The 12,973-nt window shown below is 44.3% G+C and overlaps 5 protein-coding genes across 6 annotated transcripts; 3 read left to right on the top strand and 2 right to left on the bottom strand.

Moving 5' to 3' along the window:
* The first annotated feature begins 67 nt into the window (after positions 1–67).
* On the top strand, positions 68–981 carry LOC9645868. The gene is made up of 3 exons (XM_024680819.1): positions 68–189; positions 540–699; positions 749–981. The coding sequence occupies exons 1-3, from the start codon at positions 68–70 to the stop codon at positions 959–961; spliced, it is 495 nt and encodes a 164-aa protein (XP_024536587.1). The 3' UTR covers positions 962–981.
* Positions 982–1,639: 658 nt separating this feature from the next.
* On the bottom strand, positions 1,640–3,264 carry LOC9645867 (cytochrome c-type biogenesis ccda-like chloroplastic protein). 2 transcript variants are annotated; one of them, XM_002975934.2, is made up of 10 exons: positions 3,107–3,264; positions 2,887–3,041; positions 2,749–2,834; positions 2,651–2,682; positions 2,432–2,593; positions 2,300–2,372; positions 2,143–2,243; positions 1,979–2,071; positions 1,875–1,921; positions 1,640–1,822 (listed from the first exon to the last, which is right to left on the bottom strand). In XM_002975934.2, exons 1-10 carry the CDS (start codon positions 3,227–3,229, stop codon positions 1,735–1,737), a joined length of 960 nt encoding a protein of 319 aa, XP_002975980.1. In that variant the 5' UTR covers positions 3,230–3,264; the 3' UTR covers positions 1,640–1,734. The 2 variants fall into 2 exon arrangements, with proteins under 2 accessions (XP_002975980.1, XP_024536910.1); XM_024681142.1 differs by having other exon boundaries at positions 2,651–2,834.
* A 10-nt stretch (positions 3,265–3,274) lies between these two features.
* LOC9646353 (glyceraldehyde-3-phosphate dehydrogenase, cytosolic) lies at positions 3,275–5,086 on the bottom strand. Its single transcript, XM_002975933.2, has 11 exons — positions 4,983–5,086; positions 4,870–4,905; positions 4,711–4,811; positions 4,536–4,651; positions 4,385–4,484; positions 4,168–4,314; positions 4,034–4,094; positions 3,883–3,980; positions 3,686–3,828; positions 3,461–3,634; positions 3,275–3,391 (listed from the first exon to the last, which is right to left on the bottom strand). The coding sequence occupies exons 1-11, from the start codon at positions 4,984–4,986 to the stop codon at positions 3,334–3,336; spliced, it is 1,038 nt and encodes a 345-aa protein (XP_002975979.1). The 5' UTR covers positions 4,987–5,086; the 3' UTR covers positions 3,275–3,333.
* A 218-nt stretch (positions 5,087–5,304) lies between these two features.
* Positions 5,305–6,840, top strand: LOC9646352 (60S ribosomal protein L3). The gene is made up of 5 exons (XM_002976134.2): positions 5,305–5,444; positions 5,506–5,616; positions 5,672–5,976; positions 6,038–6,357; positions 6,417–6,840. Exons 1-5 carry the CDS (start codon positions 5,360–5,362, stop codon positions 6,763–6,765), a joined length of 1,170 nt encoding a protein of 389 aa, XP_002976180.1. The 5' UTR covers positions 5,305–5,359; the 3' UTR covers positions 6,766–6,840.
* Positions 6,841–6,971: 131 nt separating this feature from the next.
* Positions 6,972–9,071, top strand: LOC112348414 (pentatricopeptide repeat-containing protein At4g02750-like). Its single transcript, XM_024680817.1, has one exon. It carries the CDS (start codon positions 6,972–6,974, stop codon positions 9,069–9,071), a length of 2,100 nt encoding a protein of 699 aa, XP_024536585.1.
* Positions 9,072–12,973: the final 3,902 nt, after the last annotated feature.

The raw sequence follows: 12,973 nt of genomic DNA, 5'->3' as shown, positions 1-12,973 counted from the left end.
TACGGATTTTAACGTTCCAGTCTGTTTGGTTACTATGGTAATATTTCCGAAAGAACTACTTTGATTTATGATCGTGCAAGAAGGTCAATCGGGGATTGACGCTGTCGTTTGCGATGCGGCAAATCAGAGCGAAGAAAATGCTGCTGGCCAGGAGAGTCGGAGTATACCATCGCTCGCTCCAGAGGGCAGGCAAGCTCAGGAAATATGGGGAATTTCTTAGCTCAGCCGGATCTCATTTCTCAAGGGGCGAAACCTGGTGCAGCTCCAGGCTCAGGATGGTCGTCGATCTCTAAAAAGCTCCGTCCCATTCTTAGATCCTGGAGAATCTGAATCGCAAAGCTCGTGAAAGTGCCCGCCAGCGCAATCGAGGAATTGAAGAAGTCCAAAAGAGGTTTGAGGATGCTGAAAATCGGCATCTAGCATATTTTTAATTTTATGTTTTATTAAATTTTAACTATTTATTAAGTTATATTAAAAATAAAACTAATCTAGGCTTAAGGCTTTTCAATGTCGAGCTCTAAGAGGCGCGGCTTTAACAGGCAAAGCAAGAGGCCGAGGACGCGCAGCCAGGGCCCTGTTCGACGAACTGCGCAGGAAATCGAGTTGGAGTTATACAATTTGGATAGGTCTGGATTTCGCCTCCCCTACGACGGTCCGGAGCTCACGAAACCTCTTCAGGGAGAATGGGGATATAACGAGGTAATTTTCCTTTCTGGTCCTGACATTTGATTTGATCTAGTTCATGTAGCTTCCACGCCACAAGCTCTACTACTGGACTCCAAGCGAGTGGCCATCCAAGCCAGCTTTTCTGTCGGATGACGAGTACAAGCGTCTAAAAGAGTGGAAACGTCCCAAGGTCATGATCCCTCTGTGCACGGTGGACGATGCAGTGCCCCAAGCAATTGAAGAAACGGTAGATTTCATGGGCCGAGCGATGCTAAACGGGTGGAACACACCTTGAGTGTGTACATCTAACTATGTTTTAATAAGTGCTATCATGTTTGCGGATCAATCAGTGAAGCTGTAATGCTCGAAAATCGAAACGATGCTTTGCTAGAGAATTCCCGAGAGCTAGACATTCATTGTAGATTGCTCGAGAAGATCACAAAAACCCATGCCTGAATGCAAAGCTAGAGTGTCTTCAACCCGATCGGGCTATGGTGTGCCCAGGAGGACCCCTTGGAACGACCAACGATGCCTCTGGTGAAAATGCTCGAAGGCGCCGTGGATCTTCTAGCGTTAGTAGCACTGGAGCCTATCTGAGTCTCAGATTTGTTTCACACATTCCAATTTTCTCGTTGTTTCTCGTTCCGCAAAACTTGCTTCAGGTTGAAGATCACGTTTGGGTATCTGGGAGAGAGTACTTAAAAAGTTCATTCCCACCACACGGAAGTTCCTTGTGATCAGGAAATCCAGAAGCATATCAAAGGAGCAATCGATGTCATGCAAAAAACATCGTGGTTATGGTATGGAATAGATGGGGAAATAAAAGTCTCAGCAATCCAGTGGGCTACACTACTGAAGTTTGGTCGTCGTTGACTGATTACTTTGGATTGATTATCTTCTAGCAATCATGTTCCACCCATTCAACAGTGATCGAGCGATGAAACCATCCTCAAGACTTATAGCTTTCAAGTGAGAACTTTAAGACCGTGGCGGAATCTTATTGGCTATAATGGTTTGTTCCAGCATTAACATTAATTTTAAATGATCTATCTCTTTTCCATAGAAAAGCTACATCATCATCATTGAGGACATAGATGATGATGGAAATGTTTTGTCGAGAAACGTATACAGCCCTCCTCCCAGAAGCAAGGCTCCACTACAAAACCAGCACGAAAAAGGTGTAAATACATATAAAAAAAATTCCGTACCTGGTAGGATTGATCCATGCAGAAAACTTCCGAAGCGCTAAAAGTTGCTGCAAACTCTGTGTTAGCAAAGCAAGCCTGATTGAAATGAACGAAATCGAAAAAACCTGAAGAGCACCAGCAAACGATGCTGCGAGTAGCAGTGGTGAGACATAGCCGCTTGTATAGACAAGCAGCAATGCACCACCAGTCACCGGGTCCTGGAAAAGAGAAACGAAAGAATTATGCTCCTATAGAACTCTAGGAACTAAAGCAAACAACCAAGTCACACCTGGGAAGCTGCGACATAGCCGAGTAGAGTCGCAAGAACAGGTGTGCTGCACGGAGAGGCCGCGAGAGCAAACGTTAAACCGGCTAGATAGGCCTGAACACCTGGAGAGATGGAAGAAATCAGTGAAAGTTTATTCTATGCTTAAAGCAGCACGAACTTGTGGGAAGATTGGCAGCAGCAGAGCGAGGATCGAAGTTTCCGAAGAACGATGGGAGTTGCAGCTCAATAATCTGTTGATCATGGAAAGCTATATTAGCTATTGCAGGTTTATAAGCAAAAGTTTGATCACCTCGAGAAGGTTGAGTCCCATAAGCATGGCCAAGCAGGAGACACCGATTGGAAGGCCTTGCCCGATCTGCCCGTAAGCTTTTCCAGCGAGCGATGCCACGATCCCCAGCACCGCGAGCGTTGTCGCCAATCCCATCGAGAATGCAAAAGCATCCACCGCGATCTAAACTTTCCACGAGAAAAAAAAAAGAAGATCAAAGAGAGAGCGAGAGTTTCTTACCTGCGCCTGACTCTTCCCTGACCCCGATGATCCTAGAGTAGTGATAGAGAAAGAAAAAAAAAACCAATTTTTCTTGTCAAGAAACTCACGAAAGTTACCAATGTAGCCGAGCGTCAATGGCAGAACGCTGAGCGTGCATGGCGAGAGGCTCGTCACAAGACCCGCTCCAAAGATGGTTGCGACGCTGGAAAATCAATCCAAAAAGCTTATAGATTTCTCGCGAAAAAGTTTTCTACCTGGCAAGAGAGAGGGCCGATAGTTCCCCTTGCACCGCACTGTTTGCGTCCTGGCCCGCGTTGAAGAGCAAACCACTGAGCCAATCCCCAGCACTCCAGGACGATGCGTCGGCTACCAGCGCTGGAGCCAATTGGATCAAATCGCTACAACCCACCTGGAAACCAATCGATTGATCCAGAAGAGCCAAGGAGAGAAAAAACAAGAGAGAGAGAGAATCACCGCAGCACAAGCCACACCACGGCGCCTCGTGTTGATTCGATTTCCTTCCCATGGCTTTCCAACGCAGCTTCGCTTTCTCAAAAGAGCTCCAAGCTGAGAGCCGGTACAAGCTTGAGCAGCCATAGCCAATATGAATCTCGCTTTTAACTTGTATGATAATAGCTCAGATAGAAAAGAAATGAATCGGTTTTATTGCATCTCTAAACTTCTACGCACAGAATCCGAAGTTAAGTAGCTTTGGCCATAGCTTTGGCCATATGGAGTACAAGATCGACGACACGGTTGCTGCAAAACAGAAAAAAAGTGAAGATCAATACCACGAAGCTCCGAGAAACTGCGAGAAAATTCTCCCACCTGTAGCCCCATTCGTTGTCATACCACGCAACCACCTTTAAAAAGTGGTCGTTCAAGGCGATTCCAGCGCTGGCGTCGAAGATGCTCGACCGGCTGTCACCAATGAAATCGGTCGACACTAGAGCCTCCTCCGTGTAGCCGAGAATGCCCTTGAGATTCCCCTCAGACTCGGCCCTGTCAAAGGTTTTAGTTGGAGAAACTAAGCTTTTCCTTGCACGAACTCACTTCATTGCCTGCTTGATCTCCTCGTAAGAGGCGCCCTTCTCCAAGCGGACAGTAAGATCCACGACGGAAACGTCTGGGGTTGGGACCCGGAAGGCCATTCCAGTGAGCTTTCCATTCAGAGCAGGCAAAACCTTGCCCACGGCCTAGAGAAACAAAACAGTCATTCCAACGGGAACTTTATAGAACAGGAAGATTACCTTGGCAGCTCCGGTTGAGCTCGGGATGATGTTGAAGCCAGCACCCCTTCCACCACGCCAATCCTTGGACGATGGCCCATCAACAGTCTTTTGGGTTGCTGTTTCCACAAGCGTCAACCAAGTGATTGTAACAAAAGCATAAAATACTAACCAGTTAGCGAGTGCACAGTGGTCATGAGGCCCTCCACGATGCCGAACTTGTCATGGATGACCTGGAGAAGATTATCAGAAACATCGAACAGTCGAGAAACTGTGACGGAAAGACAATGGAAGCTCGCAACACACCTTCGCAAGAGGTGCAAGACAATTGGTAGTGCAACTCGCGTTGGAAACGATGTCCATATCGTCTTTGTATTCGCTCTCGTTCACACCCACGACGAACATTGGCGCATCCTTGCTAGGAGCGGAGATCACCACTTTCTTCGCTCCACCCTATGAAAGAAAAACCAAGCGTGAAAACTCATCTCCATCGAAAAGCTTGGTGAAAGTTTCTAAAGCTTACCTTGAGATGGGCCGAGGCCTTTTCCTTCTCAGTGAACACGCCAGTGGATTCCACCACGAAGTCGGCACCCAATTTCCCCCATGGAATATCTGCGGGATCCCTGTAGGAAAAGAAAGAGAGTCAATGAGAGAGGGAGACGTGTTCTTCTTACTTGCAAGCAAAAGCCTTCACGGGCTTGCCGCCAAAGGAGAGCGTCTCGGAGTCCTTGACCTCCACATCCTCCCTCTTCCACTTTCCATGGACGCTATCATACTTAAACATGTAGGCCTGGGAGAAAGAAATCCAAGCGATTGGAGAGGGAAATCCACCAAGAACAGCGATATTACCATGTAATCCGTGCTGATGAATGGATCGTTGACTGCCACGAGCTCGATGTCGTCGCGAAAGAGCGCGACGCGGGCCACAAGCCTGCCAATCCGGCCAAATCCTGCAAGGAAACAGCGATCCAGTGAGGATCGATCAATCGATCGATCGTGACGGCGTACCATTGATTCCAAGCTTCACCTTGTTGCCTTCGGAACCTGGAAGAGAGAAAAGCAGAGAAGATCGATCGTCAGCGGCTGGCCTAGCACTGGATCGGGGCAGAGAAATTCCATACCCATTGCAAGAGGAAGGAGAATATGACGATCGCGAGTGAGACGAGGTGGGAGAACTTTTAGCTGATCAGTAAAAACCTAGAAGGCCACGCGCTCATTTCTAAGGCCTGCCACGTAACATACGTGGCATGCAGCTATTTTCGCTTACTTGAACCCTATTATTTTTTGGCGGCCAGGTTTCGATTCCAGCGAACCTTCCTTAGAATGTAACCGGAAATAGAAGAAATGTAAAAAATAAGCCCTAAGAGAATATGCTAAGAATCATGAATCGTGGCCGCTAGATGCGATCGACGGCTGGTGTGTTTGCTAGGTCGGGATTTTGCTCGACGGCTAGGGTTTAGAGGGATTTTGGACAGGGGCGGAGGAGCGCGGCGCCGCCATGAGCCACCGGAAGTTCGAGCATCCCCGGCATGGATCTCTGGGCTTCCTTCCCAGGAAGCGTGCCCAGCGCCATCGCGGCAAAGGTATGTGTGCTCGTTTTCTCGATTTCTCTTCTCCCGAATTTCATACATTTTCTCTTGGTAGTGAAATCCTTCCCTCGGGATGATCCTACGAAGAAGCCCCATTTGACAGCCTTCATGGGATACAAGGCCGGTATGACTCATATCGTCCGGGAGGTCGAGAAGCCAGGATCTAGTAAGTCCGCTGTTCTTCCCATTTCGAGAGCTAAATTTCGCGTTCATTTGTCCAGAGCTCCACAAGAAGGAGACCTGCGAGGCTGTGACCATCATCGAGACACCACCGCTCATTATCGTCGGAGTGGTGGCGTACATTAAGACTCCTCGCGGCCTGCGCTCTCTCAACACGGTCTGGGCTCAGCACTTGAGCGACGATCTCAAGAGGAGGTTCTACAAGAACTTCTACAAGTCGAAGAAGAAGGCGTTCACCAAGTACGCGAAGAAGTATGACACCGACGAAGGAAAGAAGGGCATCGAACACGAACTGGAGCGTATGAAGAAGTACGGCTCTGTGATCCGAGTCCTCGCTCACACCAAGGTATGAAAACTCTCGATCCAGAAACAATTGACTCGTGCTAATGTTTGAGAACTATCCCCAGGTTCGCAACCTCAAGGGCATCAAGCAGAAGAAGGCCCATCTCATGGAGATTCAGGTGAACGGAGGCACGACCGCGGAGAAGGTTGACTTTGCGTATAACTTCTTCGAGAAGGCCGTGCCGATCGACAGTGTCTTCCGCAAGGATGAGATGATTGACGTGATCGGAGTCACCAAGGGTCACGGCTACGAGGGTGTGGTGACGAGATGGGGGGTTACCAGGTTGCCCCGGAAGACTCACAGGGGTCTGCGAAAGGTTGCTTGTATCGGAGCGTGGCATCCAGCTCGCGTTTCGTTCACGGTTGCCAGGGCCGGTCAGAACGGGTAAGTTTTCACAGTTGGTTCTCTCGGATTGTACTAAATTTTGTTCTATATTCTCGCAGATACCATCACCGTACCGAGATGAACAAGAAGATCTACAAGATCGGCAAGCAGGGGCAGGAGTCTCACAAGGCAAGCACGGAGTTCGACACGACCGACAAAGATATCACGCCGATGGGTGGCTTTGCACACTACGGTGTTGTCAACGAGGATTATATCATGATCAAGGGGTGCTGCATGGGCGTGAGGAAGCGCGTCATCACTCTCCGCCAGTCTTTGTGGAAACAGACCTCTCGCAATGCTCTGGAGGATATCAAGCTCAAGTTCGTGGACACCTCCTCCAAGTTTGGACACGGCCGCTTCCAGACATCGCTGGAGAAGGCCAAGGTTTTTGGAAAGGTCAAGGCTTAGAGTGGAAGAGCCTTGGTTTGTTTCTCTCTCTCTCTTAAAATTTTGCTGATCTTTCGTCCTCCCTTATCTATGAAATCTCGCGCTCATTCGAGAGTCAAAAAATGTCAATGAAAGTCAATGGCTGACTGGATTTTGGATTTTGGATCACACGAAATTTCAGCCGTCCATTTGGATCACATGCAATTTCAGCCGTCCACTTGGATCACATGCAATTTCAGCCGTCCATTGGCTTGCAATGGAAGGAGACGAAGCACGGCGATGGGGATGGCGATGGCGAGATTGCTTTGCTCGCTGCGCGCCTGCGATCGTGCAGAGATGCCGGGGATCTGTCGCAATGCCGTGCAATTCACGCGGAGATCTTGGAGAGCTCCTTCCACCGCAACAAGTTCCTGCGCAATCTCCTCGTCGAGGCGTATGGCAGCTGCGGCAGCGTCCCGAGCGCGCGCCTGGTGTTTGATTCCATCGACCGCCCCAATCTCTTCTCGTGGAACATACTGATCAAGGTCTACGCCGGCAATGGATTCCCGCGGGAGGCACTGGAAATCTATGCGCGGATGCAACGCGACGGGACTCTCCAGCTCAACGCACATACGTATGCCACAGTTCTGGGTGTTTGCTGGGATCTGGAGCTGGGAAGAGAGATCCACTCCAAAATCCTGGAAGCTGGGCACGAATCTAACGAAGTTGTGGCAAATGGGCTCATCACGATGTACGCGAGATGCGGCAGCGTGGAGGAATCGAGAGCCGTCTTTGATAAAATCCGTGATCCCAATGTAGTCTCTTGGACGAGCATGATCACAGCTTATTCCCAAAACGGGCATTTGGAGGAGGCGAAAGAGCTGCTCGATAGAATGCCGGAACCCAAAACCTATGCTTGCAATGTTCTAATCGCTGCACTCTGCAAGAGGGGTTTCATGGATCGAGCGAAGGATATATTTGATTCTCTGCCAGATCCTGATGTGGTGTCTAGAACCTCGATGCTTGTAGCATATGCCCGGTCTGGGCATCTGTATGAAGCGAGGCAAGTATTTGATGACATGAATGAGAGGAATGTTGTTTCGTGGAATGCGATGATCACTGGATATACACAAACGGGATTCTTGAGAGAAGCTTGGTATTTGTTTCAGAAAATGCCGATTAAAGATACCGTCTCCTGGACGACCATGCTAACAGCATATGCCCAAAGCAAGAACTTGCGAGCAGCGAAGGAACTCTTTGATAAGATGGGAACAAAAGATCTTGTCTCGTGGAACGCGATGCTTGGGGCGTACTCTCACAGCGGTGTTGTTGTGGAGGCTAAAGATCTGTTCGATCAAATCCCAGAGAAAGATACCGTGTCCTGGAACACGTTGCTTGGAGCATATGCTTTGCATGGGCATGTTTCTCAAGCCGAGGCCCTGTTTGCCGAGATTCCATGCCCGAATCCAATTTCCTGGAACACCATGCTCACGTCCTACGCATTCAACGATCGATTACAAGATGCCGAGTTGATGTTTGAGAGAATGAGGGATAAAAACGCGGTGTCCTGGAACATCCTGATCGCAGCATTTGCCGAGAAGGGGCAAGCGAAGAAGGCGATTGCGTTGGTCGTGAGGAAAGATCTGGAGGGATATCCCACAGACAAGTATACGCTTATTGGGATCTTCGATGCTTGTACGAGCTTGGGTGTGGCGGAAGATGGCAAGGCAGTCCATATGAGCGTTGTCGAGGCGGGCATCTTGTTCGACGATGCAGTTGGCGAGAGCCTCATCAACATGTACGCAAAGTGTGGTAGCCTGGACGACGCGAGAGCCCTCTTCGATAAATCCTCGAAGAACTCTGTCGACATCGCGGCGTGGAACTCGTTCATGGCTGCTTGCTCCACCGCCGGCTCTGGAGCCGAGGCGCTGGAGATATTCCAGACGCTGGACCAGCACGGCCTTGAGCCGGACCACATCTCGTTCGTGAGGATTCTCTCGGCTTGCAGCCACGCCGGGATGATAGAGCACGCCAGGAGCTACTTCTCGTCCATCCCGGGGGACTATCACTCGGGAGTCACGATGGATCACTACCTGTGCATGGTTGACATGCTGGGTCGATCCGGGCGATTGAAACAAGCCCGGGAGCTGCTGGATTCCATGCCGTTTGAGCCCGACGTTATCGCATGGATGACGCTCCTCTCCGCTTGCAGTAACCACGGTGACACCACAGGTGGGATCGTGTCTGCTCGCCGGATAATCGAGCTCGAGCCCCAGACTAGCGGTCCATTCATCCTCCTCTCAAACATCTACAAGCAACTTGGGGGAACTCGAAAATCCGCCTTTTAACATCATTTGGCTCAAATAATAATAATGTAAAGAAGTGCACTGTGGCTCATTAGAAATATTTCCTTTTTAGCTGAACTATCATGTATGTTTTGCCACGAAGTGTCTAGAGCTCTTGGTTTATTCAAAACATTCTCAAAGCATTTTGGCATAGCATTTTTTATTGTATGCCCCATGCTCATGATAAGTGAGTTCCATGCAAAGAAGGAAGCGGTGCCATGCGCAAAAGGTCTTTTGCTTCTTCCATCCTCTTGTTGTGAGTATAAGCCACCACATTGCCTAAGTCTGGCTCTTCAATGGAAAAGAGGTTCCATACTGAGTGTAGAACACCAACCTTAGTGTCCTTGACTTCGCATAGAGGCTGTGCTAGCTTCTTCCACATAGCAAGTGATCCACAAGAAGATCATGATCAAAGTCGAAGAGGGAGGAGAAAGAAAATGCATGGCACCTTGCAGCCCTTATGTGAGCATTGTGTTTGAGATCAGAGTTTGCTAGCAGAAAGACGCTTCTCGATGACTTCTCTTCAAATTCAGATCTGTCCATCAAAACCGTGACAGGGATTAATCTCTATGTGCTAACCGACCCGCAGCAAGCCTACAGCTTGTTGGCCGGATCAAAGCTACAATAAGGAGCCACTCATGATCATATCGTTGGCAACAGTACGAAGTTTAGTCGATGATCTGGGGAGCAGTGAGCTCGCGAAGTCCTCATTCCTGGTGGCCAAGTTGCTGATGGTAAGGAATTAATCAAGACCGTGACATTGAACAGCGTATGGTGATTACGATTTTTAAAACATAAAAAAAGAAATAAATCACAGTTGGTGGCCGATATCTTCTTCCTCGTGATCGTTTTCGTCAGTCTGCAAGGCACTAAGTCAGGATAATAGGTATGATGGAGGCTGTCACAACCATCAAATAAGAATCTGAACCATACAAACAGCATAAAAACAAGAATATGCTAAAACTGGAAAATATGCTAAATTAGGACTTTATAAATTAGTTTAATTAGACTAATTTAACACTAAGCATTTCAACCAACAAATTCAAAAACCTTGCTGACAAACTCTAGCTACAAAATTTAACTTCTAACTCTACTGACCTTCCTGTGTTAGTTGTAGGCCTCCTCTTGAAGCACATGCACCATGCTCCAACTTTGATGGTTTTTATATCCTTCAAAAGGTGTTTTACCATTTATAGAATGGTAATTTTTATAAAAACTTTATGAACAATTATAAATTTAGTATGATTTTTAACCATAAAATACTGTTAATAAAGAGTTACACATATAAAGTACTAGGTAAATGGACAGATTATTTCCCATGTTTTGAGCTATGAGGTATTTATGCTTATAAAACATCATTGAACTTGATTGTATTTTATATTTATAAGTGAAAAGTAAATCTCAAACAAACCCTTCAAAAGAAAAAATGAGTTATTCTTCAAAGTTGAGACATGGCTTATGCCACAACCTACTCATTTGTGTTGTGCTTGTTTGTTTTAAATGATTCTCACAACAATAAGAAATGATAACATTAACTTTAACCAAAAACTACAAATATTAAACTAATTTAATGTTTAATTCTTAGTGTGAAGAACTTGAAACAAAATTTGAACATTATATTAAGTTGATAAAACTTAATGTAATGTAAATTTAAAAAGGTAAGCAGAGAAACAAGGTGATACCCTTTTTGTGAAGAAGTGAAGGATCATAATAGGTAAGTATTAAAACATTAAATTAAAGGCATTATCCTAATTTAATATTTGCTAGATATTTTAAGAGAAACATAGTATATTATTTAAACAATTAACTACTTTAAATTCATAAATGATTTAAAGTGTATGTTATTATATCGATGATTATCTTAGAATTTAGGTGCCATTTATTAAATTTAGCTACTCATATTATTTCTTGCACCATTGCAAATTATATTTTTTAACAAGAACATAAATTAAAATATATGAATAAAAGAAAACTATAATATAATTTGTGAGGTCTAGGTGGATGACTATGATAATGTATACTATTATTAATGTAGTGGGATTTTGGTAGTTATTAGATTAATTTCAATTTAGACCACTTGTTTTTATATATAACTTAGAGTTTCCAGCCTAATCGAATATGCATATTTCTGTATTTCATTTTTATACTTCATGCTTCATATTAGTGAGGATGAGGGCCAGCTCTAATTGTCCTTGAAGAGTGTATGGATTTATAATTTTTGTTTAGATCTATTTTTTTGCATTATTTAAATCTCTTTTGTTTTATACCTTTTTAATTTCTTCTCCTTTGTTTTTTCTTCTTTTTGTTCATCTCTATGGTAGAGTAATAGCTTCCTCCTTTGAATTTAGAGTAGCAATTGATACAATTGCTTGATGGTTTATAGTTGCAATTGAACAATTAGACTTAATTGATGGCAATATTTATAGTGTGTGGTGCAGCTCCTTTTGCTCTTACTATCAATCTTTGTGTTTAGCCAGAGTTCTTCTATGAAAATCTTAAAGATGATATATACCATTAGTTCAATCACTTTAAAGTGATTGCCCTTTATCATTTTTAAAATGATGCTTGGCATTTATACAAGTTTACCATATATCTCTAAGAGATAATGTTGCAATGGTACAATGGTTTAAACACAACCACTTATGCAAATTGAAACCTTCTTTAAGGCATATTTAAATATTTGACAATTTTAATGATTCTTTCCAAAAATTGCATCATCTCCATTAAGGGTTGCCTTTAGAGCCTTTTGCTTTACGCAAAGCTAACTATATTAAAGTGAATCAAGTTGAGAATGTTGTGACTAATGTTTCGTCAAGATTTTGTAAAACTTGTGTATGCATTTGCTCCTACCACCATTGACAATGTTTTTCAACGGGCAAAATACTATGAGCCATCACCTTTTCTATTTATTGTTGGCCATGATATCCACTGCTGGTCGTGTGATAAAGTTGGGCATATATATTGGCATTGTGATGTTTAGTGTTGGGTGTGTGATGAGAGTGGCCACACATATTAGCATTATCGGCGTTTTCCAGATTAGCATTTTCTATTTCTTGAGTGGAGTCTCATCAACAACATTCTATTAAGGCTATTACAATAAAAAGTCTTGATATAATGATTTTTTGGGAAATGAAAAATTGCATGAGTAATGAAGGGTCTTTGTACAAATAAGTTAATGACCCTTCCATTATTCTTTTAGGAGTACTATTAAGGAGTGCATTCAACACTAATTCATCTAATATTTTCTTTTCAAACTCATTTTTATCTTTTATTATTTTCTCTGTGTTAGTTAATACAAGCTCAAGGTTATCTTTTATTGCTTGGCATGTTGCCACATATTGCCATCTATAGTTATATCATGTGGTAGAGCTAGTTTTTATTCTTTATAGCAATGGTCATACACATGTATATATATAAGATAAAGTAAATCTAGTTATGCATGTGGGTGATTTTGAGCTTATGATTCATTGTTGCAAATGGTGCCAAATTAATTTTTTTACTTTAATTATAGGATAGATTAGTTGCAATGCAATTATGCTAAGTATTAATTTAAGGCTTTTCCCCCTTGTTTTATACTTCCTCATTTTTTTTCAATTCCTTTCACTTTTGTTTTACTTCGTCCTTCTGCTTTTACTTCTACTTCCATCACTTTTATTTTTTTATTACTTTCTTCTGTATTGTTATCTTGCTCCTCCATACTCTCTCTATCCCTTTGACAATCTTTGTGTTGTAACAGTTGACTAACTCAAGAAGAATTATGCTACTTTTTTCAACTATGACTTGTTGTTTAGGGTTAAGATTACAATACATCATTCTATTCCAAATGAAAATGCTAATCTAATCAAGTTCCTATTTGACTATCGGTCATCAAAGAAGATCAAAAGAGATCTTTATTTTATGGAAAT

This window comes from Selaginella moellendorffii, unplaced genomic scaffold (genome assembly GCF_000143415.4).
Source record: "Selaginella moellendorffii unplaced genomic scaffold, v1.0 SELMOscaffold_29, whole genome shotgun sequence".
NCBI lineage: Eukaryota > Viridiplantae > Streptophyta > Lycopodiopsida > Selaginellales > Selaginellaceae > Selaginella > Selaginella moellendorffii.
Note: the sequence above shows the minus strand (reverse complement) of the source record. Positions and strands in the feature narration are given on the sequence as shown.

What these genes read in the sequence shown, in the direction of transcription:
- LOC9645868 (XM_024680819.1), top strand. Translation starts at nt 68, where the DNA reads ATGATCGTGCAAGAAGGTCAATCGGGGATTGACGCTGTCGTTTGCGAT. An exon ending in TCGCTCGCTCCAGAGGGCAG is followed by an intron (nt 190 to 539) that starts GCAAGCTCAGGA and finishes CGGCTTTAACAG; the next exon opens with GCAAAGCAAGAGGCCGAGGA. An exon ending in GAGAATGGGGATATAACGAG is followed by an intron (nt 700 to 748) that starts GTAATTTTCCTT and finishes TAGTTCATGTAG; the next exon opens with CTTCCACGCCACAAGCTCTA.
- LOC9645867 (XM_024681142.1), bottom strand. Translation starts at nt 3,229, where the DNA reads ATGGCTGCTCAAGCTTGTACCGGCTCTCAGCTTGGAGCTCTTTTGAGA. An exon ending in GTGGTGTGGCTTGTGCTGCG is followed by an intron (nt 3,042 to 3,106) that starts GTGATTCTCTCT and finishes ATTGGTTTCCAG; the next exon opens with GTGGGTTGTAGCGATTTGAT. An exon ending in GCTATGTCGCAGCTTCCCAG is followed by an intron (nt 2,072 to 2,142) that starts GTGTGACTTGGT and finishes TCTCTTTTCCAG; the next exon opens with GACCCGGTGACTGGTGGTGC.
- LOC9646352 (XM_002976134.2), top strand. Translation starts at nt 5,360, where the DNA reads ATGAGCCACCGGAAGTTCGAGCATCCCCGGCATGGATCTCTGGGCTTC. An exon ending in GAGTCCTCGCTCACACCAAG is followed by an intron (nt 5,977 to 6,037) that starts GTATGAAAACTC and finishes AACTATCCCCAG; the next exon opens with GTTCGCAACCTCAAGGGCAT. An exon ending in GCCAGGGCCGGTCAGAACGG is followed by an intron (nt 6,358 to 6,416) that starts GTAAGTTTTCAC and finishes ATATTCTCGCAG; the next exon opens with ATACCATCACCGTACCGAGA.
- LOC112348414 (XM_024680817.1), top strand. Translation starts at nt 6,972, where the DNA reads ATGCAATTTCAGCCGTCCATTGGCTTGCAATGGAAGGAGACGAAGCAC.
- LOC9646353 (XM_002975933.2), bottom strand. An exon ending in TCATCAGCACGGATTACATG is followed by an intron (nt 4,652 to 4,710) that starts GTAATATCGCTG and finishes TCTTTCTCCCAG; the next exon opens with GCCTACATGTTTAAGTATGA. An exon ending in GCTCAACCGGAGCTGCCAAG is followed by an intron (nt 3,829 to 3,882) that starts GTAATCTTCCTG and finishes TTGTTTCTCTAG; the next exon opens with GCCGTGGGCAAGGTTTTGCC.